Source organism: Larus michahellis, unplaced genomic scaffold (assembly GCF_964199755.1).
Source record: "Larus michahellis unplaced genomic scaffold, bLarMic1.1 SCAFFOLD_445, whole genome shotgun sequence".
Taxonomy (NCBI): domain Eukaryota; kingdom Metazoa; phylum Chordata; class Aves; order Charadriiformes; family Laridae; genus Larus; species Larus michahellis.
Genome location: NW_027436107.1, coordinates 1 through 20,684, shown reverse-complemented (window position 1 = coordinate 20,684; position 20,684 = coordinate 1). Strand labels below are relative to the sequence as shown.

At 70.2% G+C, this 20,684-nt stretch overlaps 2 protein-coding genes across 2 annotated transcripts in view; one reads left to right on the top strand and one right to left on the bottom strand.

The window, feature by feature from the left end:
- The window catches only part of XAB2 (XPA binding protein 2), a gene marked incomplete at its 3' end in the record, with an annotated part of 36,372 nt that extends 21,931 nt beyond the window's left edge, over positions 1-14,441 (bottom strand). Inside the window, exons 1-6 of the mRNA XM_074571614.1 lie at positions 14,249-14,441; positions 10,327-10,475; positions 8,547-8,670; positions 6,565-6,762; positions 3,819-3,953; positions 1,119-1,283 (exon numbers count right to left, since the gene is read on the bottom strand). Coding sequence (XP_074427715.1) covers positions 1,119-1,283; positions 3,819-3,953; positions 6,565-6,762; positions 8,547-8,670; positions 10,327-10,475; positions 14,249-14,419 — 942 coding nt within the window. The remainder of the gene's footprint in view (positions 1-1,118; positions 1,284-3,818; positions 3,954-6,564; positions 6,763-8,546; positions 8,671-10,326; positions 10,476-14,248) is intronic.
- A 142-nt stretch (positions 14,442-14,583) lies between these two features.
- On the top strand, positions 14,584-20,605 carry PET100 (PET100 cytochrome c oxidase chaperone; the record flags this gene model as incomplete). Its single annotated transcript, XM_074571613.1, is given in 4 exon segments — positions 14,584-14,616; positions 14,619-14,672; positions 19,517-19,603; positions 20,523-20,605. Coding segments are annotated over 4 exon segments (257 nt in total), but the record flags the coding sequence as incomplete, so codon positions are not given.
- Between the last annotated feature and the right edge of the window lie 79 nt (positions 20,606-20,684).

Genomic DNA, 20,684 nt, shown 5'->3' with positions numbered 1-20,684 from the left:
CTGGGGGGTGGTGGCCCTGGGTGACACGGGGACAGGGGACTGGGGGGTTGGTGGCTCTGGGTGACATGGGGACAGGCAACGTGGGGGGTGGTGGCTCTGGGTGACATGGGGACAGGGGACGTGGGGGGGGTGGCCCTGGGTGACAGGGGGACGGGGTGGTGGTGGCCCTGGGTGACACGGGGACAGGTGGCTCTGGGTGACATGGGGACAGGGGACTGGGGTGGTGGCCCTGGGTGACATGGGGACAAGGGACGTGGGGGGTGGTGGCCCTGGGTGACACAGGGACAGGGGACTGGGGGGTTGGTGGCTCTGGGTGACATGGGGACGGGGTGGTGGTGGCTCTGGGTGACATGGTGACAGGGGACTGGGGGAGTGGTGGCTCCTGGGTGACATGGGGACAGAGCACGGGGGGTTGGTGGCTCTGGATGACATGGGGACAGGGGACGTGGGGGGGGCGGTGGCCCTGGATGACAGGGAGACGGGGGGGTGGTGGCCCTGGGTGACATGGGGACAGGGGACTGGGGGGTGGTGGCCCTGGGTGACATGGGGACAGGGAACGTGGGGGGTGGTGGCCCTGGGTGACATGGGGACAGGGAACGTGGGGGGGGTGGTGGCCCTGGGTGACACAGGGACAGGGGACTGGGGGGTTGGTGGCTCTGGGTGACATGGGGACGGGGGACTGGGGGAGTGGTGGCTCCTGGGTGACATGGGGACAGGGGACGTGGAGGGGGCGGTGGCCCTGGATGACAGGGGGACGGGGGGGTGGTGGCCCTGGGTGACATGGGGACAGGGAACGTGGGGGGTGGTGGCCCTGGGTGACATGGGGACAGGGAACGTGGGGGGGGTGGTGGCCCTGGGTGACACAGGGACAGGGGACTGGGGGGTTGGTGGCTCTGGGTGACATGGGGACGGGGGACTGGGGGAGTGGTGGCTCCTGGGTGACATGGGGACAGGGGACGTGGCGGGTGGTGGCCCTGGGAGGGGTTTGGGCTTGGGAAAGGGGGGTCGTGGTGGCCCTGGGGAGGGTTGTGGGCCGGAAGCCCAGGGGCTGCGGTGGCCCCAGGGCAGGGGGGCGAGCGGGGGAGGTGGCCCGGGGGTGACAGTTGGGGACGCGTCACCTTCTCGAAGTGGCCGCTGCGGATGTAGCAATCGGCCAGGGCCCCCCAGAGCCGGCCCAGCTGGTCGGTGAAACGGGTCAGGCCCCCCCGGATGATGGCCCCCGCGTCCAGCGAGCGCACCCGCTCCGGGTGCTGGGACAGCAGCTCGCACAGCTCCTGCCACAGCTGGGGGGGGGGGACACAAAGGAGGGGGGGGGTGTCAGCACCCAGAGGGGACCCCCAGCACCCATGGGAGACCCCAACACCCATGGGAGACCCCCCCCAGACACCCGCTCTGGGTGCTGGGACAGCAGCTCGCACAGCTCCTGCCACAGCTCGGGGGGGGGACACACAAAGGGGGAGGGGGGCCAGCACCCACAGGAGGCCCCCAGCACCCATGGGAGACCCCAGCACCCACAGGAGACCCCAGCACCCATGGGAGACCCCAGCACCCATGGGAGACCCCCCCCAGACACCCGCTCCGGGTGCTGGGACAGCAGCTCGCACAGCTCCTGCCACAGCTGGGGGGGGGGGGACACAAAGGGGGGGGGGTGTCAGCACCCACAGGGGATCCCCAGCACCCATGGGAGACCCCAACACCCACAGGAGACCCCAGCACCCATGGGAGACCCCAACACCCCCAGGAGACCCCCCCCAGACACCCACTCCAGGTGCTGGGACAGCAGCTCGCACAGCTCCTGCCACAGCTGGTGGGGGGGGACACAAAGGAGAGGGGGGGTCAGCACCCACAGGAGGCCCCCAGCACCCCCCAGCACCCATGGGAGACCCCAACACCCACAGGAGACCCCAGCACCCATGGGAGACCCCAGCACCCCCAGGAGACCCCCCCCAGACACCCGCTCCGGGTGCTGGGACAGCAGCTCACACAGCTCCTGCCACAGCTGGGGGGGGGAAACAAAGGAGGGGGGGGGGGGTCACCACCCAGAGGGGACCCCCAGCACCCATGGGAGAGCCCAACACCCCCAGGAGACCCCAACACCCATGGGAGACCCCAACACCCATGGGAGACCCCCCCCCAGACACCCGCTCTGGGTGCTGGGACAGCAGCTTGCACAGCTCCTGCCACAGCTGGGGGGGCACACAAAGGAGGGGGGGGGTCAGCACCCACAGGAGGCCCCCAGCACCCCCCAGCACCCATGGGAGACCCCAGCACCCACCATAGCCCCCAACTCCCCTTGTGTGTCCCCCCCGGCACCTCCTGCTGCCACCCCACAGCCCCTCTCCCCCTCTCTCAGCTCCCTGGCACCCAACCTCTGCCCCCCCCAAGCCCCCCTGGGTGTCCCCCCAGCCTCATTGCCCCCCCCAGCCCCAGTTCCCCCCCCCATCAGCCCCCCTGGGTGCCCCCCCCAACCCCTTGTGCCCCCCCCAACACCTCCTGCTGCCACCCCAGGGCCCCTCTCCCCCCTCTCTCAGCTCCCTGGCACCCACCCTCTGCCCCCCCCCCAGCCCCCCTGGGTGTCCCCCCCCATCAGCCCCCATGGGTGCCCCCCCAAATCAGCCCCCTTGTGCCCCCCCCGACCCCATGACCCCTCCCCAGCCCCTTATGTCCCCCCCCGGCACCTCCTGCTGCCACCCCACAGCCCCTCTCCCCCTCTCTCAGCTCCCTGGCACCCACCCTCTGCCCCCCCCCCAGCCCCCCTGGGTGTCCCCCCCCATCAGCCCCCATGGGTGCCCCCCCCAACCCCTTGTGCCCCCCCCAACACCTCCTGCTGCCACCCCACAGCCCCTCTCCCCCCTCTCTCAGCTCCCTGGCACCCACCCTCTGCCCCCCCCAGCCCCCCTGGGTGCCCCCCCAGCCTCACTGCCCCCCCCCAGCCCCAGTTCCCCCCCCCATCAGCCCCCCTGGGTGCCCCCCCCAACCCCTTGTGCCCCCCCCAACACCTCCTGCTGCCACCCCAGGGCCCCTCTCCCCCTCTCTCAGCTCCCTGGCACCCACCCTCTGCCCCCCCCGGCCCCCCTGGGGTGCCCCCCCCCATCAGCCCCCTTGGGTGCCCCCCCCAACCCCTTGTGCCCCCCCCAACACCTCCTGCTGCCACCCCAGGGCCCCTCTCCCCCTCTCTCAGCTCCCTGGCACCCACCCTCTGCCCCCCCCAAGCCCCCCTGGGTGCCCCCCCCCAGCCCCCATGGGTGCCCCCCCCCATCAGCCCGCTTGGGTGCCCCCCCCAACCCCTTGTGCCCCCCCCAACACCTCCTGCTGCCACCCCAGGGCCCCTCTCCCCCCTCTCTCAGCTCCCTGGCACCCACCCTGTGCCCCCCCCCCAGCCCCCCTGGGTGTCCCCCCCCATCAGCCCCCATGGGTGCCCCCCCAAATCAGCCCCCTTGTGCCCCCCCCGACCCCATGACCCCTCCCCAGCCCCTTATGTCCCCCCCCGGCACCTCCTGCTGCCACCCCAGAGCCCCTCTCCCCCCTCTCTCAGCTCCCTGGCACCCACCCTCTGCCCCCCCCAAGCCCCCCTGGGTGCCCCACCAGCCTCATTGCCCCCCCCAGCCCCAGTTCCCCCCCCCATCAGCCCCCCTGGGTGCCCCACCCAACCCCTTGTGCCCCCCCCAACACCTCCTGCTGCCACCCCACAGCCCCTCTCCCCCTCTCTCAGCTCCCTGGCACCCACCCTCTGCCCCCCCCAGCCCCCCTGGGTATCCCCCCAGCCCCCCTGTGTCCCCCCCCCGTCCCGTCCCCCCCCCCGCCCCGAGGTTGCCCACCTGGTAGTTGGACTTGCCCTCCTTGGAGACGAAGCGCTCGTCGTTGACGAGCCGGGCCAGGCGCAGGGCGGCCTCGTCCAGCCGCCCCACGGAGCGCAGGTACCCCACGTACTCCTCCGCGCTCTCGGGGCTCAGCTGCGGGGGGACACTCAGGGACCGGCCCCAACGTCACCTCCCCAACGTCACCCCCCCACCCCCCGCCACCCCCTCTGCTGTCCCCAGCCCTGACGGTGGCACCCAAACGGCCGCGGCCATCGGCCGCCGTCCCTGGCACTTCGGTCCCTGTCCCCCCCCACCCCGTGTCCCCTCTGTCCCCGTCCCCTGCCACCACCGCCCCTGTCCCCGCCCTGTGTCACCTCTGTCCCTGCTCCGGGTCACCCCATGCCACCTCCATCCCTACACTGTGTCACCTCTGTCCTTACCCCGTGTCACCTCTGTCCCTACCTCATGTCACCTCTGTCCCTACCTCACGTCACCCCATGCCACCTCTGTCCTTACCCTGTATCACCTCCGTCCCTGTCCCATGTCACCTCTGTCCCTGCTCCATGTCACCCCATGCCACCTCTGTTCTTACCCTGTGTCACCTCTGTCCCTGCCTCGTGTCACCTCTGTCCCTGTCCCGTCCCTGCCCCGCGTCACCCCATGTCACCTCTGTCCCTGCTCCAGGTCACCCCATGTCACCTCTGTCCTTACCCCGTGTCACCTCTGTCCCTGCTCTGTGCCACCTTTGTGCCTGCCCCGTGTCACCTCTGTCCCTACTCCGTGTCACCCCATGCCACCTCTGTCCCTACACTGTGTCACCTCTGTCCCTACACTGTGTCACCTCTGTCCCTGCTCCGTGTCACCCCGTGTCACCTCTGTCCCTCCTCTGTGCCACCTCTGTCCCTGTCCCCTGCCCCATGTCACCTCTGTCCCTACTCCATGTCACCCCATGCCACCGCTGTCCTTTCCCCGTGTCACCTCTGTCCTTACTCTGTGTCACCTCTGTCCCTGTCCCATCCCTGCTCCGGGTCACCCCATGCCACCTCTGTCCCTGCTCTGTGCCACCTCTGTCCCTGCCATGTGTCACCTCCGTCCCTGTCCCCTGCCCCTGCCCCGTGTCACCTCTGTCTCTGCTCCATGTCACCTCTGTCCCTGCCCTGTGCCACCCCATGCCACCTCTGTCCTTACCCTGTGTCACCTCCGTCCCTGTCCCTGCTCCGTGTCACCCCATGTCACCTCTGTCCTTACCCTGTGCCACCTCTGTCCCTACCCTGTGTCACCTCATGCCACCTCTGTCCTTACCTCATGTCATCTCTGTCCCTGCCCTGTGTCACCTCTGTCCCTGCTCCGGGTCACCCCATGACACCTCTGTCCTTACCCCATGTCACCTCTGTCCCTGCTCCCTGTCACCCCATGCCACCTCTGCCTCTGCCCCGTGTCATCTCTGTCTCTGCTCCATGTCACCTCTGTCCCTGCCCTGTGTCACCCCATGCCACCTCTGTCCTTACCTCATGTCACCTCTGTCCCTACCCCATGTCACCCCATACCACCTCTGTCCTTGCCCTGTGCCACCTCTGTCCCTGCCCTGTGTCATCTCTGTCCCTGCCTCGTGTCACCTCCGTCCCTGTCCCCTGTCCCTGCCCTGTGTCACCTCTGTCCCTGCTCCATGTTGCCCCATGTCACCTCTGTCCCTGCCCTGTGTCACCTCTGTCCTCCTCCGTGTACCCCTGGGGTGGCACTGCCACTGCTGTCCCTCCTCGGTGTCACCTCTGTCCCTGCTCGGTGTCACCTCTACCATCACTGTCCCCGCTCCGTGTCCTCCCTGTCCCTGCTCTGAATGTCCCTGTCACCTCTCCCCAGCCCGTGTCACCTCTGTCCCTGCCCCCGATCCCTCCTGCTCTCCCCACCGCCCTCGACGTCCCCTCGGTCCCTCGTGCCACCTCTGTCCCCACGTCCCCCTCCCACAACCCGAACCAGCCCGTCCCCTCCACCCCCCTGCACGTGCCACCACCCCAGGGTGACACTGCCGGCTGTGCCACCGCCCCGAGGTGACACCAAGGGGGGTGGCCACCACCGTGGGCCAACATTGTTGGCTGTTCGGCCACCCCAGGGTGACGTTATTGAGGTCTTCCACCACCCCGGGGGGACACCGCCGGCCGTGCCACCACCCTGAGGTGACACCCCGGGGCGTACCGCCACCCCGAGGTCACATCATTGGGTGGTGCCACCCCCAGGTTGTGCCACCACCCTGGGGGGACAGCACCGGTCATGCCACCACCCTGGGGTGACACCAAGGGGTGTCCCACTACCCTGAGGTGACACTAAAGGGTGTGCTGATACACTGGGGTGACACGGCAGGGTGTGCCACCACCCTGGGGTGACACCAATGGGTGTGCCACCACCCGGGGGTGACACTAAGGGCTGTGCTGGTACCCTGAGGTGACACCAACGGCTGTGCTGACACCCTGGGGTGACACTAATGGGTGTGCCACCACCCTGGGGTGACACTAAGGGGTATGCTGATACCCTGCGGTGACACGGCGGGGGATGCCACCACCCTGGGGGTGACACCAATGGGTGTCCTGACACCCTGGGGTCCCATCTTTGGGTGGTTCCACCCCCCTGGGGTGACACCGATGGGTGTCCCACCACCCTGGGGTGACGCTAAGGGGTGTCCCACTACCCTGAGGTGACATGGCGGGGGGTGCTGATACCCTGGGGTGACACGGCCGGGAGTGGGGGGTGTGACCCGGCGGGGCGGTACCTTGAGGAAGCGGCGGTAGACGCGCACGGCGGTCTCGGGCAGGGGGTAGCGGCGCACGAACTGGAGGTAGAGGGGCCAGACGCGGTGGTGCTGGGTGATGGGCAGCGCCCGCAGCGCCCGGTCGAAGGTGCGGCGCGTGCGCGTGATGCGGCCCTGCTCCACCAGGAACTGGCAGTAGTCCAGCCAGATGCGGGGCATCTGGGGGGCAGAGGGCACTTATGGGGCTGGGGAGGGCTGGTGGGGGCCGGGTAGGGCTGGCGGGGGGAGTTATGGGGCTGGAGTATGCGTGTGTATGTAGCCATGGGGCTGTCGGGGGTGTGTGAGGGCAGTTATGGGGCTGGGGAGGGCTGGCGGGCAGAGTTATGGGGCTGGAGTACGCATGTGTACGTAGCCATGGGGCTGTCGGGGGTGTGCAGGGGCAGTTATGGGGCTGGGGAGGGCTAACGGGGGCCGGGTAGGGGGCTGGGAAGGGCTGGCGGGGGGAGTTATGGGGCTGGAGTATGTGTGTGTATGTAGCCATGGGGCTGTCGGGGGTGTGTGAGGGCAGTTATGGGGCTGGGGAGGGCTGGCGGGGGGAGTTATGGGGCTGGAGTATGCGTGTGTATGTAGCCATGGGGCTGTCGGGGGTGTGTGAGGGCAGTTATGGGGCTGGGGAGGGCTCGCAGGGGCAGTTATGGGGCTGGGGAGGGCTCGCAGGGGCAGTTATGGGGCTGGAGTACGTGTGTGTATGTAGCCATGGGGCTGTTGGGGGTGTGTGGGGGCAGTTATGGGGCTGGGGAGGGCTGGCGGGGGGAGTTATGTGGATGGAGTATGTGTGTGTATGTAGCCATGGGGCTGTCGGGGGTGTGCGGGGGCAGTTATGGGGCTGGGGAGGGTTGGCGGGGGGAGTTATGGGGCTGGGGTATGTGTGTGTATGTAGCCATGGGGCTGTAAGGGGTGTGCGGGGGCAGTTATGGGGCTGGGGAGGGCTGGCGGGGGGAGTTATGGGGATGGAGTATGTGTGTGTATGTAGCCATGGGGCTGTCGGGGGTGTGTGGGGGCAGTTATGGGGCTGGGGAGGGCTGGCGGGGGGCGGGTAGGGGGCTGGGAAGGGCTCGCGGGGGGAGTTATGGGGATGGAGTATGTGTGTGTATGTAGCCATGGGGCTGTCAGGGGTGTGTGGGGGCAGTTATGGGGCTGGGGAGGGCTGGCGGGGGGAGTTATGGGGCTGGAGTATGCGTGTGTATGTAGCCATGGGGCTGTCGGGGGTGTGCGGGGGCAGTTATGGGGCTGGGGAGGGTTGGCGGGGGGAGTTATGGGGCTGGGGAGGGCTCGCAGGGGCAGTTATGGGGCTGGGGAGGGCTCGCAGGGGCAGTTATGGGGCTGGAGTACGTGTGTGTATGTAGCCATGGGGCTGTCGGGGGTGTGTGAGGGCAGTTATGGGGCTGGGGAGGGCTGGCAGGGGGAGTTATGGGGCTGGAGTATGCGTGTGTATGTAGCCATGGGGCTGTCAGGGGTGTGTGAGGGCAGTTATGGGGCTGGGGAGGGCTGGCGGGGGCAGTTATGGGGCTGGGGAGGGCTCGCAGGGGCAGTTATGGGGCCGGGGAGGGCTCGCAGGGGCAGTTATGGGGCCGGAGTATGTGTGTGCATGTAGTTATGGGGCTGGGGTGGGCTGGTGGGGGCAGTTATGGGCTCGCAGAGGCAGTTATGGGGCTGGAATATGTGTGTGTATGTAGCTATGGGGCTGTCAGGGGTGTGTGGGGGCAGTTATGGGGCCGGGGCAGGCTCGCGGGGGCAGCTATGGGGCTGGGGGGTGTGTGTGTGTGCAGGGGCAGCTGTGGGGCTCCACGTCCCTCCCCGCCATCCCCGTCCCCCCGCATCCTCCCCACCGACTCACGTCCCCTGCGTCCCCCTCCAGCTGCCCGCGTCCCCTGGGGCCGTGTGTCCCCCCTCCGGGGCCGTGTGTCCCCCCCCCGGGTGTCCCCCCCCCCGGGTGTCCCCACCTTGTGCATGAAGACGAGGGCGCGCTCGTGGCAGGCGTTGGCCTCCTCGAAGGCCGGGTCCGTGGGGCAGCGTCCCTTCACCTGCTGCCGCCGCTGCCGCAGGTACTGGTACCACAGCTTGTAACTGGGGGGGGGACGGGGGACAGGCCCGTCACCGCTGCCACCCCCTGCCGCCACCCCCAGCATCCCCCAACACCCCCCCCCGACACCCCCTGCCACCACCCCCACACCCCCCGACACCATCCTGACACCCCCATCACCCCCCTGCCACCCGCCTGTCACCCCCCCAACACCCCCCACACCCCCTGCCACCACCCCGTCACCATCCTGCCACCCCCCTGCCACCCACCTGCTACCACCCTGTCACCCCCTGCCACCCCTGCCCACCCGCCTGTCACCCCCCTGTCACCCCCGACACCCCCTGCCACCCACCTGCCACCACTCCGACACCCCCCCTGCCACCCCCATCACCATCCTGACACCCCCCTGCCACCCGCTTGTCACCCCCTGCCACCACCCCAACACCCCCTGTCACCCCCTGCCACCACCCCCACACCCCCCGACACCATCTGTCACTCCCCCAACACCCCCGCCACCCCCCGCCACCATCCCGACACCCCCCACCACCCGCCTGTCACCCCCTGCCACCCGCCTGTCACCCCCCCAACACCCCCTGCCACCACTCCGACACTCCGTCGCCCCCTCCCACCCGCCTGTCACCCCCCCATCACCCCCTGCCACCCACCTGTCACCCCCCGACACCATCCCGACACCCCCCTGCCACCACCCCAACACCCCCCTGCCACCCGCCTGCCACCACCCCGTCACCCCCTGCCACCCCCGAGGTCCCTCTCCCCCACATGGATGCCCCCGAGGTCCCCGTGTCCCCCCCTGGGGATGCCCCCAATGTCCTCGTGTCCCCCCCTGGGGACGCCCCTGAGGCACCCCCAAAGTCCCTGTGTCCCTCCTGAGGACACCCCCGAGCTCCCTGTCCCCCACGGGGACACCCCCGAGGTCCCCGTGTCCCATGGGGATGTCCCTGAGGTGGCCCCAAAGTCCCTGTGACCCCCCCGAGGACACCCCCGAGGTCCCCGTCCCCCACGGGGATGCCCCCGAGGTCCCTGTGTCCCCCCCTGGGGACGCCCCCAATGTCCCCGTGTCCCCCCCTGGGGACGCCCCCAATGTCCCCGTGTCCCCCCCTGGGGACGCCCCTGAGGCACCCCCAAAGTCCCTGTGTCCCTCCTGAGGACACCCCCGAGCTCCCCGTCCCCCACGGGGACACCCCCGAGGTCCCTGTGTCCCACGGGGATGCCCCTGAGGTGGCCCCAAAGTCCCTGTGACCCCCCCGAGGACACCCCCGAGGTCCCCGTCCCCCACGGGGATGCCCCCGAGGTCCCCGTGTCCCCCCCTGAGGACACCCCCGAGGTCCCTGCGTCCCCCCCGAGGACACCCCCGAGGTCCCTGCGTCCTCCCCGAGGACACCCCCTAGGTGGCCCCAAAGTCCCTGTGTCCCTCCTGAGGACACCCCCGAGGTCCCCGTGTCCCCTCCTGAGCACAGCCCTGAGGCACCCCCAAAGTCCCTGTGTCCCTCCTGAGGACACCCCCGAGGTCCCCGTCCCCCACGGGGACGCCCCCGAGGTCCCTGTGTGCCCCCCTGAGGACACCCCCGAGGTGCCCCCAAAGCCCCTGTCCCCCCTTGAGGACGCCCCGAGGTGCCCCCGGACGCCCACCCCGCCCTGTCCCCCGAGGTCCCCGTGTCCCCCCCCCTCCGTGTCCCCACCTGCCGGGCAGCTCACGCAGGGCGCGCTCGAAGAGCAGGTTGAGGCGGGCGGGGGGGCCCTTCTGCCGCGCCTGCGTGTAGCGCAGCCAGCACCGCACCGAGAAGGGGTTGCGCAGGATCTCCTCCTCGTGCTGCACGTCCTCCTCCTCCTGCGGACGGGGACAGCGGGGACGGGGTGTGAGAGGGACGGGGGGCAAGGGGTACAGGGACAGCGGGGACGGGGCACGAGAGGGACAGAGAGCAAGGGGGGACGGGGACAGCGGGGACGGGGCGCGAGAGGGACTGGGACAGTGGGGACGGGGCGTGAGAGGGACAGGGGCAACGGGGGACGGGGACAGCGGGGACGGGGCGCGAGAGGGACGGGGACAGCGGGGACGGGGCGCGAGAGGGACGGGGACAGCGGGGACGGGGCGCGAGAGGGACGGGGACAGCGGGGACGGGGCGCGAGAGGGACAGGGGCAACGGGGGACGGGGACAGCGGGGACGGGGCGCGAGAGGGACGGGGACAGCGGGGACGGGGCGCGAGAGGGACTGGGACAGCGGGGACGGGGCGCGAGAGGGACAGGGGCAACGGGGGACGGGGACAGCGGGGACGGGGCGCGAGAGGGACGGGGACAGCGGGGACGGGGCGCGAGAGGGACGGGGCGCGAGAGGGACGGGGCGCGAGAGGGACGGGGCGCGAGAGGGACGGGGCGCGAGAGGGACGGGGCGCGAGAGGGACGGGGCGCGAGAGGGACGGGGCGCGAGAGGGACGGGGCGCGAGAGGGACGGGGCGCGAGAGGGACGGGGCGCGAGAGGGACGGGGGGTGAGAGGGGACGGGGACAGCGGGGACGGGGCGCGAGAGGGACGGGGGGTGAGAGGGGACGGGGACAGCGGGGACAGGGGGTGAGAGGGACGGGGACAGCGGGGACGGGGCGTAAGAGGGATGGGGGGCAAGGGGGGACGGGGACAGCGGGGACAGGGGGTGAGAGGGACGGGGACAGCGGGGACGGGGCACGAGAGGGACAGAGAGCAAAGGGGGACGGGGACAGCGGGGATGGGGCGCGAGAGGGACGGGGACAGCGGGGACGGGGCGTGAGAGGGACGGGGACAGCGGGGACGGGGCGCGAGGGGGGACGGGGACAGCGGGGACGGGGCGCGAGGGGGGACGGCGGGGACGGGGCGCGAGAGGGACGGGGCGCGAGAGGGACGGGGCGCGAGAGGGACGGGGCGCGAGAGGGACGGCGGGGACGGGGCGCGAGGGGGGACGGGGCGCGAGGGGGGACGGGGCGCGAGGGGGGACGGCGGGGACGGGACGCGAGAGGGACAGCGGGGACGGGACGCGAGAGGGACGGGGCGCGAGAGGGACGGCGGGGACGGGGCGCGAGAGGGACGGCGGGGACGGGGCGCGAGAGGGACGGCGGGGACGGGGCGCGAGAGGGACGGGGACAACAGGGACAGGGCGCGAGAGGGACGGGGGGCAAGGGGGGACGGGGACAACGGGGACGGGCCGTGAGAGGGATGGGGACAACGGGGACAGGGCGCGAGAGGGACGGGGACAACGGGGACAGGGCGCGAGAGGGACGGGGACAACGGGGACAGGGCGCGAGAGGGACGGGGGGCAAGGGGGGACGGGGACAGCGGGGACAGGGCGCGAGAGGGACTGGGACAGTGAGGACGGGGCGTGAGAGGGACAGGGGCAACGGGGGACGGGGACAGCGGGGACAGGGCGCGAGAGGGACGGGGACAGCGGGGACAGGGCGCGAGAGGGACGGGGGGCAAGGGGGGACGGGGACAGTGGGGACGGGGCGTGAGAGGGACGGGGACAGCGGGGACGGGGCGTGAGAGGGACGGGGCGCAAGGGGGGACAGGGACAGCGGGGACGGGGCGCGAGAGGGACGGGGGTGAGAGGGGACGGGGACAGCGGGGACAGGGCGCGAGAGGGACGGGGGTGAGAGGGGACGGGGACAGCGGGGACGGGGCGCGAGAGGGACGGGGGGTGAGAGGGGACGGGGACAGCGGGGACAGGGACAGCGGGGACAGGGGGTGAGAGGGACGGGGACAGCGGGGACGGGGCGCGAGAGGGACAGGGGGTGAGAGGGGACGGGGACAGCGGGGACAGGGGGTGAGAGGGACTGGGACAGTGGGGACGGGGCGTAAGAGGGACGGGGGGCAAGGGGGGACGGGGACAGTGGGGACAGGGGGTGAGAGGGACGGGGGGCAAGGGGGGACGGGGACAGCGGGGACAGGGGGTGAGAGGGACGGGGACAGCGGGGACAGGGCGCGAGAGGGACAGAGAGCAAGGGGGGACGGGGACAGCAGGGACGGGGCGCGAGAGGGACGGTGGGGACGGGGCGCGAGAGGGACAGAGAGCAAGGGGGGACGGGGACAGCGGGGACAGGGCGCGAGAGGGACAGAGAGCAAGGGGGGACGGGGACAACGGGGACGGGCCGTGAGAGGCATGGGGACAACGGGGACGGGGCGCGAGAGGGACGGGGGGCAAGGGGGGACGGGGACAGCGGGGACAGGGCGCGAGAGGGACTGGGACAGTGAGGACGGGGCGTGAGAGGGACGGGGACAACGGGGACGGGGCGCGAGAGGGACAGAGAGCAAGGGGGGACGGGGACAGCAGGGACAGGGCGTGAGAGGGACGGGGACGACGGGGACAGGATGTGAAAGGGACAGAGAGCAAGGGGGGATGGGGACAATGGGGACAGGGCGCGAGAGGGACGGGGACGACGGGGACAGGGTCAGTGGGGACAGGGTGTGAGAAGGACGGGGACAATGGGGACAGTGCGTGAGAGGGACAGAGAGCACGGGGGGACGGGGACAACGGGGACAGGGTGTGAGAGGGATGGGGACAGTGGGGACAGGATGTGAAAGGGACAGAGCAAGGGGGGACGGGGACAGCGGGGACAGGACGTGAGAGGGAAGGGGACAACGGGGACAGGATGTGAAAGGGACAGAACAAGGGGGGACGGGGACAGCGGGGACAGGACGTGAGAGGGACGGTGGGGACAGGGCGCGAGAGGGAAGGGGACAACGGGGACAGGGCGTGAGAGGGACAGAGAGCAAGGGGGGACGGGGACAGTGGGGACAGGGCGTGAGGGAAGGGGACAACGAGGACAGGGCGCGAGAGGGACGAGGACAATGGGGACAAGGCGCGAGAGGGACGGGGGCGAGGGGGGATGGGAAGAGCGGGGACAGGACATGAGAGGGACGGTGGGGACAGGGCGCGAGAGGGAAGGGGACAAGGGGGGACACAGGGAGCAAGAACGAGGGAGTTGAGGGACGATGGGGACAGGGACAATAGGGACAGGGCGTGAGAGGGACAAGGACAGGGGGTGAGGGGGACAGGGACACAGACGACGAGGACAGAGCGGGAGGGACAGGGAGCAAGAGGGGCCAGGCACAGGGACAATGCGGGCAGGGGTGACAGAGACGGGGACAGGGGAGTGACAGTGAGCCGGAAGGAGGGGGGACAGGGACACGGAGCAGTGGGGACAGGGAGTGAGGGGTGACAGGGACAAGGGGTGGCGGGGACACAGGGTGAGAGGTGACGAGGGACACGGAGAGACGGGGAGAGGGCACAGGGAAAGTGGGGGGGGGGAGCAGGAGGGCCAGGGACACGGGGACAGGGAGGTGGGAGAAGATGGGGACAGAGGGCCAGGGACATGGGGAGCGAGGGGACACGGGGACAGGGGCTTGAGAGGGGACCCGGGGACAGCGGCGGGGACAGGGGAGGGGACACGGGCGGGGGGGGCACAGCCAGAGAGGGGGGGAGCGAAAAGAGAGGTGGGGACGGAGACACGGGGGGGGGACCAGGAGGGGGGACAAGGGGACAAGGACGTGGGGGACAAGGGGACAGGACAGGGCCGGGCCCAGGCCCCGCCACCCCCCGGTCCGGGCCCCGCCGCGCCCCCGAGCCCTCCCCGCACTCACGAAGTGCAGCTCGGGCCGCTCCGGCTCCGGCTCCGCTCCCGGCTCGGGCTCCAGCTCTGGCTCCGCTCCCGGCTCGGGCTCGGGCTCGGGCTCGGGCTCGGGCTCCGGCCCCGCCGGCGGCTCCTCCCGCTCCGCCGACTCCTCCCGCTCCGCCATCTCCACCGTCGCCATCTTCCCCCGCTCCACCACCTCTTCCGGCGAGCCGCGATGACGTTGATTCCGCTCTAGCCCCTCTCCTCATTGGCCGCCGCTCCCGCCCTTCAGGGCCTCGCCCCGCCCCTCCCGCCTCACGCCTCCCAGCCAATGAGGCGGCGGCGGCCCTGGGCGCCCGGCCAATGGGAGGCCGCCGTGTTGCGGGGTGGGGGAAGGCGGAAGTGGTGGGGGCCGTGGAGGCGCCATGGGGGTGAAGCTGGAGATCCTGCGGGTGCGCGGGGGGGGCGGGGGAATTACCCCGGGGGGGGGTCGGCAATAAAGGGGGCGGTTGGGGGGTATTAACCCCGGGGGGGCAATAAGGGGGGGGGCAATAAGGGAGGGGACAATAAGGGAGGGGAATAGGGAGATAATATTCTCGGGAGGGCTAATAGGAGGTTGTTAATGGGGGGGTATTAGTCCCGGGAGGGGGCAATAAAGGGGGGCAGTTGGGAGATATTAGCCCCGGGGGGGGGAATAAGAGGGAGGATGTGGGGGTATTAGCCCCGGGGGGGCAATAAGGGGGGACAGTTGGGAGATATTAGCCCCGGGGGGGGCAATAAGGGGGGGCAGTTGGCGGTCACTAGCCCGGGGGGGGACAATAGGGGGGTATTAGCCTGGGGGGGGCAATAAAGGGGGGTAATAGGGGGATATTAGCCCCGGGGGGGGAATAATGGGGGGCAGTTGGGGGTCATTAGCCCGGGGGGGGGGGACAGTAAGGGGGGACAATAGGGGGGTATTAGCCCGGGGGGGGCAATAACGGGGGGTAATAAGGGGATATTAGCCCCTGGGGGGGCAAAAAGGGGGGGCAGTTGGGGGTCATTAGCCCGGGAGGGGGACAATAGGGGGGTCAATAGGGGGATATTAGCCTGGGGGGGGGCAATAACGGGGAGGATAGGGGGATATAAGCCCCGGGGGGGTCAATAGGGGGGACAATAAGGGGGTATTAGCCCGGGGGGGGACAATAAGGGGGAGGATAGGGGGGTATTAGTCCGGGGGGGGCAATAGGGGGGTCAATAGGGGGGTATTAGCCCCGGGGGGGGCAATAGGGGGGTCAATAGGGGGGTATTAGCCCTGGAGGGGGCAATAAGGGGGAGGATAGGGGGATATTAACCCCGGGGGGGAATAATGGGGGGCCGTTGGGGGTCATTAGCCCGGGGGGGGGCAATAGGGGGGGACAATAGGGGGTTATTAGCCCGGGGGGGGGCAATAACGGGGAGGATAGGGGGGTATTAGCCCGGGGGGGGGCAATAGCGGGGTCAATAGGGGGGTATTAGCCCGGCGGGGGAGGATAGGGGGGTATTAGCCTGGGGGGGGGCAATAGGGGGGTCAATAGGGGGGTATTAGCCCCGGGGGGGACAATAAGGGGGAGGATAGGGGGGTATTAGCCCGGGGGGGGGCAATAGGGGGGGCAATAGAGGGGTATTAGCCCGGGGGGGGGCAATGACGGGGAGGATAGGGGGGTATTAGCCCCGGGGGGGGCAATAGGGGGGTCAATAGAGGGGTATTAGCCCGGGGGGGGGCAATAACGGGGAGGATAGGGGGGTATTAGCCCCGGGGGGGGCAATAGGGGGGTCAATAGGGGGGTATTAGCCCCGGGGGGGGCAATAGGGGGGACAATAGGGGGTTATTAGCCCGGGGGGGGGCAATAACGGGGAGGATAGGGGGGTATTAGCCCGGGGGGGGGCAAAAAGGGGGGGCAGTTGGGGGTCATTAGCCCGGGGGGGGGGGGGCAATAGGGGGGTCAATAGAGGGGTATTAGCCCGGGGGGGGGGGGCAATAACGGGGAGGATAGGGGGGTATTAGCCCCGGGGGGGGCAATAGGGGGGTCAATAGGGGGGTATTAGCCCCGGGGGGGGCAATAAGGGGGGGCAGTTGGGGGTCATTAGCCCGGGGGGGGACAATAGGGGGGTATTAGCCCAGGGGGCGATGGGGGGGGGCAGCTGTCCTGGCCCTGGGGACACTGGGGACATCCCCGAGGGGTGACACGGGGGGGGGGGACGACGACAGCAGGTGACACTGGTGATGGGGACAGGGGGTGACACCGGGGTACGAGTGACAGCGTTGGGGACAACTGGGGACGCCCCAGCAGAGGTGACGTCGGGGGGGGGGGGACGACAGTGGGTGACACTGGGGCCTAGGTGACATCAGTGGGGATGATAGGTGACATTGGGGACGCCCGGTGGCACAGGTGACAGCGGTGGGGACCGTAGGTGACACCCTGGCACGGGTGATGGGGACAGTCGGTGGCACTGGGATGCGGGTGGCAGCGTTGGGGACAGTAGGTGACAGCCCAGCCCAGGGGACAGCGGTGGGGACAGTGGGGGACACCCCAGCCCGGGTGACATTAGTGGGGACAGTGGGACACGGGTGACACCGGGGACACCCCAGCCCGGGTGACATTAATGGGGACAGTAGGTGACAGCGGGGACACCCCAGCCCAGGTGACATTAGTGGGGACAGTGGGGGACACTGGGGACACCCCAGCCCAGGTGACAGCGGTGGGGACAGTGGGGGACACCCCAGCCCGGGTGACATTAGTGGGGACAGTGGGACACGGGTGACACTGGGGACACCCCGGCCTGGGTGACATTAATGGGGACAGTAGGTGATATTGGGGACACCCCAGCCCAGGTGACAGCGGTAGGGAGTGTAGGTGACAGCGGGGACACCCCAGCCCAGGTGACATTAGTGGGGACAGTGGGGGACACTGGGGACACCCCAGCCCAGGTGACATTAGTGGGGACACTGGGGACACCCCAGCCCAGGTGACAGCGGTAGGGAGTGTAGGTGACAGCGGGGACACCCCAGCCCAGGTGACATTAGTGGGGACACTGGGGACACCCCAGTCCAGGTGACAGCGGTGGGGACAGTAGGTGACATTGGGGACACCCCAGCCCAGGTGACATTAGTGGGGCCAGTAGGACACGGGTGACACCGGGGACACCCCAGCCCAGGTGACATTAATGGGGACAGTAGGTGACATTGGAGACACCCCAGCCCAGGTGACAGTGATGGGGACAGTGGGGGACACTGAGGACACCCCAGCCCGGGTGACATTAGTGGGGACAGTGGGGGACACCCCAGCCCAGGTGACATTAATGGGGACAGTACGTGACATTGGGGACACCCCAGCCCAGGTGACATTAGTGGGGACAGTAGGACACGTGTGACACCGGGGACACCCCAGCCCAGGTGACAGCCGTGGGGACAATAGGTGACACCCTGGCACGGGTGACGGGGACACTGGGGACACCCCAGCCCAGGTGACAGCAGTGGGGACAGTAGGTGACATTGGGGACACCCCAGCCCAGGTGACATTAGTGGGGACACTGGGGACACCCCAGCCCAGATGACATTAATGGGGACAGTAGGTGACATTGGGGACAACCCAGCCCAGGTGACATTAGTGGGGACAGTGGGACATGGGTGACACAGGGGACACCCCAGCCCAGGTGACAGCAGTGGGGACAATAGGTGACATTGGGGACACCCAGCCCAGGTGACATTAGTGGGGCCAGTAGCACACGGGTGACACTGGGGACACCCCAGCCCAGGTGACATTAATGGGGACAGTAGGTGACATTGGAGACACCCCAGCCCAGGTGACAGTGATGGGGACAGTGGGGGACACTGAGGACACCCCAGCCCGGGTGACATTAGTGGGGACAGTGGGGGACACCCCAGCACAGGTGACATTAATGGGGACAGAGGGGGACACCCCAGCACAGGTGACATTAGTGGGGACAGTGGGACACGGGTGACACCGGGGACACCCCAGCCCAGGTGACAGCGGTGGGGACAATAGGTGACACCCTGGCACGGGTGACGGGGACACTGGGGACACCCCAGCCCAGGTGCCACCCTTGTGCCCTCAGCCGGGTCGGATGGGTGTCACCTGTGGGGGGGGGGTGGCAGGGTGACCTGAGGGGTGTTGGGGTGACCTGGGGGCGTGGCAGGGTGACCCCATGGGTGTTGGGGTGACAAGAGGGTGGCAGGGTGACCTGAGGGGTGTCGGGGTGACCCGGGGGGGTGTTGGGGTGACCCGGGGATGGCAGGGTGACCCCAAGGGGTGTCAGGGTGACTGAGGGGGGGTGTCAGGGTGACCGGGGGGGTGTCAGGGTGACCCAGGGGGGTGTTGGGGTGACCTGGGGATGGCAGGGTGACCCGAGGGGTGTCGGGGTGACTGGGGGGGGGGTGTCAGGGTGACTGGGGGGGTGGCAGGGTGACCTGAGGGGTGTCAGGGTGACCCGGGGGGTGTCAGGGTGACCCGGGGGGGGGTGTTGGGGTGACCCGGGGATGGCAGGGTGACCTGAGGGGTGTCAGGGTGGCCTGGGGGGGGGTGTTGGGGTGACCCGGGGATGGCAGGGTGACCCCAAGGGGTGGCGGGGTGACTGGGGGGTGGCAGGGTGACCCGGGGGGTGTCAGGGTGACCCGGGGATGGCAGGGTGACCCCAAGGGGTGTCGGGGTGACTGAGGGGGGGTGTCAGGGTGGCCTGGGGGGGTGTCAGGGTGACCTGAGGGTGTTGGGGTGACCCCGAGGGCTGTCAGGGTCACGGGGGGGTGGCAGGGTGGCCCGGGGGGGGGTTGCAGTGTGACCCTGAAGGGTGTTGGGGTGACGGGGCGGGTGTCTGGGTGACCCAGAGGGGGGGGTGACCCCGAGGGGTGGCAGGGTGACCTGGGGGGGGTGTCAGGGTGGCCTGGGGGTGTCAGGGTGACTGGGGGGGTGGCAGGGTGACCTGAGGGGTGTCGGGGTGACCCGGGGGGGGGGGTGTCAGGGTGGCCTGGGGGGTGTCAGGGTGACTGGGGGGTGTCAGGGTGACCTGAGAGGTGTCGGGGTGACCGGGGGGGGTGTCGGGGTGACGGGGGGGTGTCCAGGTGACCCGGGGGGGGTACCGGGGTGACCCAGGTGTGTTGGGGTGACCCCGAGGGGTGGCAGGGTGACTTGGGGGGGGGGGTATTGGGGTGACCCGGGGGGGGGGGGGGTGGTGGTGGGTGGCAGGGTGACCGGGGGGGGTGTCGGGGTGACCCGGGGGGGGGGGGGGGCAGGTGCCGAGGTGCCGTGTCCCCTGTCCCCAGATGCTGCTCTACTTGTCCTTCCCCGTCGGCGTCTTCTGGGTCTCCAACCAGGCCGAGTACTTCCAGCGGCACGTGGTGCAGCGCAAGGTGGGGGGGGCCGGGGGGGGGCATGGAGGGGGGGGGGGGAAGGGGGCGGGGGGAGAGGGGGCTCCTGGGTCCCCTCTGGGGGGGGGGAGAGGGGGCTCCTGGGTCCCCTTTTTGGGGGGGGGGGGGTGGACACCCGGGTCCCCTTGGTGGGGGGGGGCTCCTGGGTCCCCTCTGTGGGGGGGGGCTCCTGGGTCCCCTTTTTGAGGGGGGGGTGGACACCCGAGTCCCCTTGGTGGGGGGGGGGGGTGGACACCCGGGTCCCCTTGGTGGGGGGGGGCTCCTGGGTCCCCTCTGTGGGGGGGGGGGCTCCTGGGTCCCCTTTTTGAGAGGGGGGTGGACACCCGAGTCCCCTTGGGGGGGGGGGGGGGGCTCCTGGGTCCCCTTTTTGGGGGGGGGGTGGACACCCGAGTCCCCTTGGTGGGGGGGGGGGCTCCTGGGTCCCCTGGGGGGGGGGTCCCAGATGCCTGGGGCCCCTTTTTGGGGGGGGGGGCTCCTGGGTCCCCTTTTTGGGGGGGGAGGGGGCTCCTGGGTCCCCTTTTTGGGGGGGGGGGTTGGACACCCGAGTCCCCTTGGGGGAGGGGGGGCTCCTGGGTCCCCTGGGGGGGGGGTCCAGATGCCTGGGGCCCCTTTTTGGGGGGGGGGCTCCTGGGTCCCCTTTTTGGGGGGCGGGGGGGGGGTGGACACCCGGGTCCCTTTGGGGGGGGGCTCCTGGGTCCCCTCTGTGGGGGGGGAGAGGGGGCTCCTGGGTCCCCTGGGGGGGGGAATGGGGGGGCTCCTGGGTCCCCTTTTTGGCTGGGGGGGGGGGGGGGTGGACACCCGGGTCCCCTTTGGGGGGGGGACAGATGTCTGGGTCCCCTTTGGGGGGGGGCCCTGGACACATGGGTGCCCCCTGACACGCCCCCCCCCGCCCCCCCCCCAGAGGGAGATCTTTCCTCCGGACGACCCCGAGCGGGGTAAGAGACACCCCCCCCCCCCCCCCGCTGTCCCCAATGTCACCCCTCGGTGTCCCCAACATCCCCCCCCCCGCTGTCCCCAATGTCACCCCCTCGGTGTCCCCAACGTCCCCCCCCCCCCCCCACTG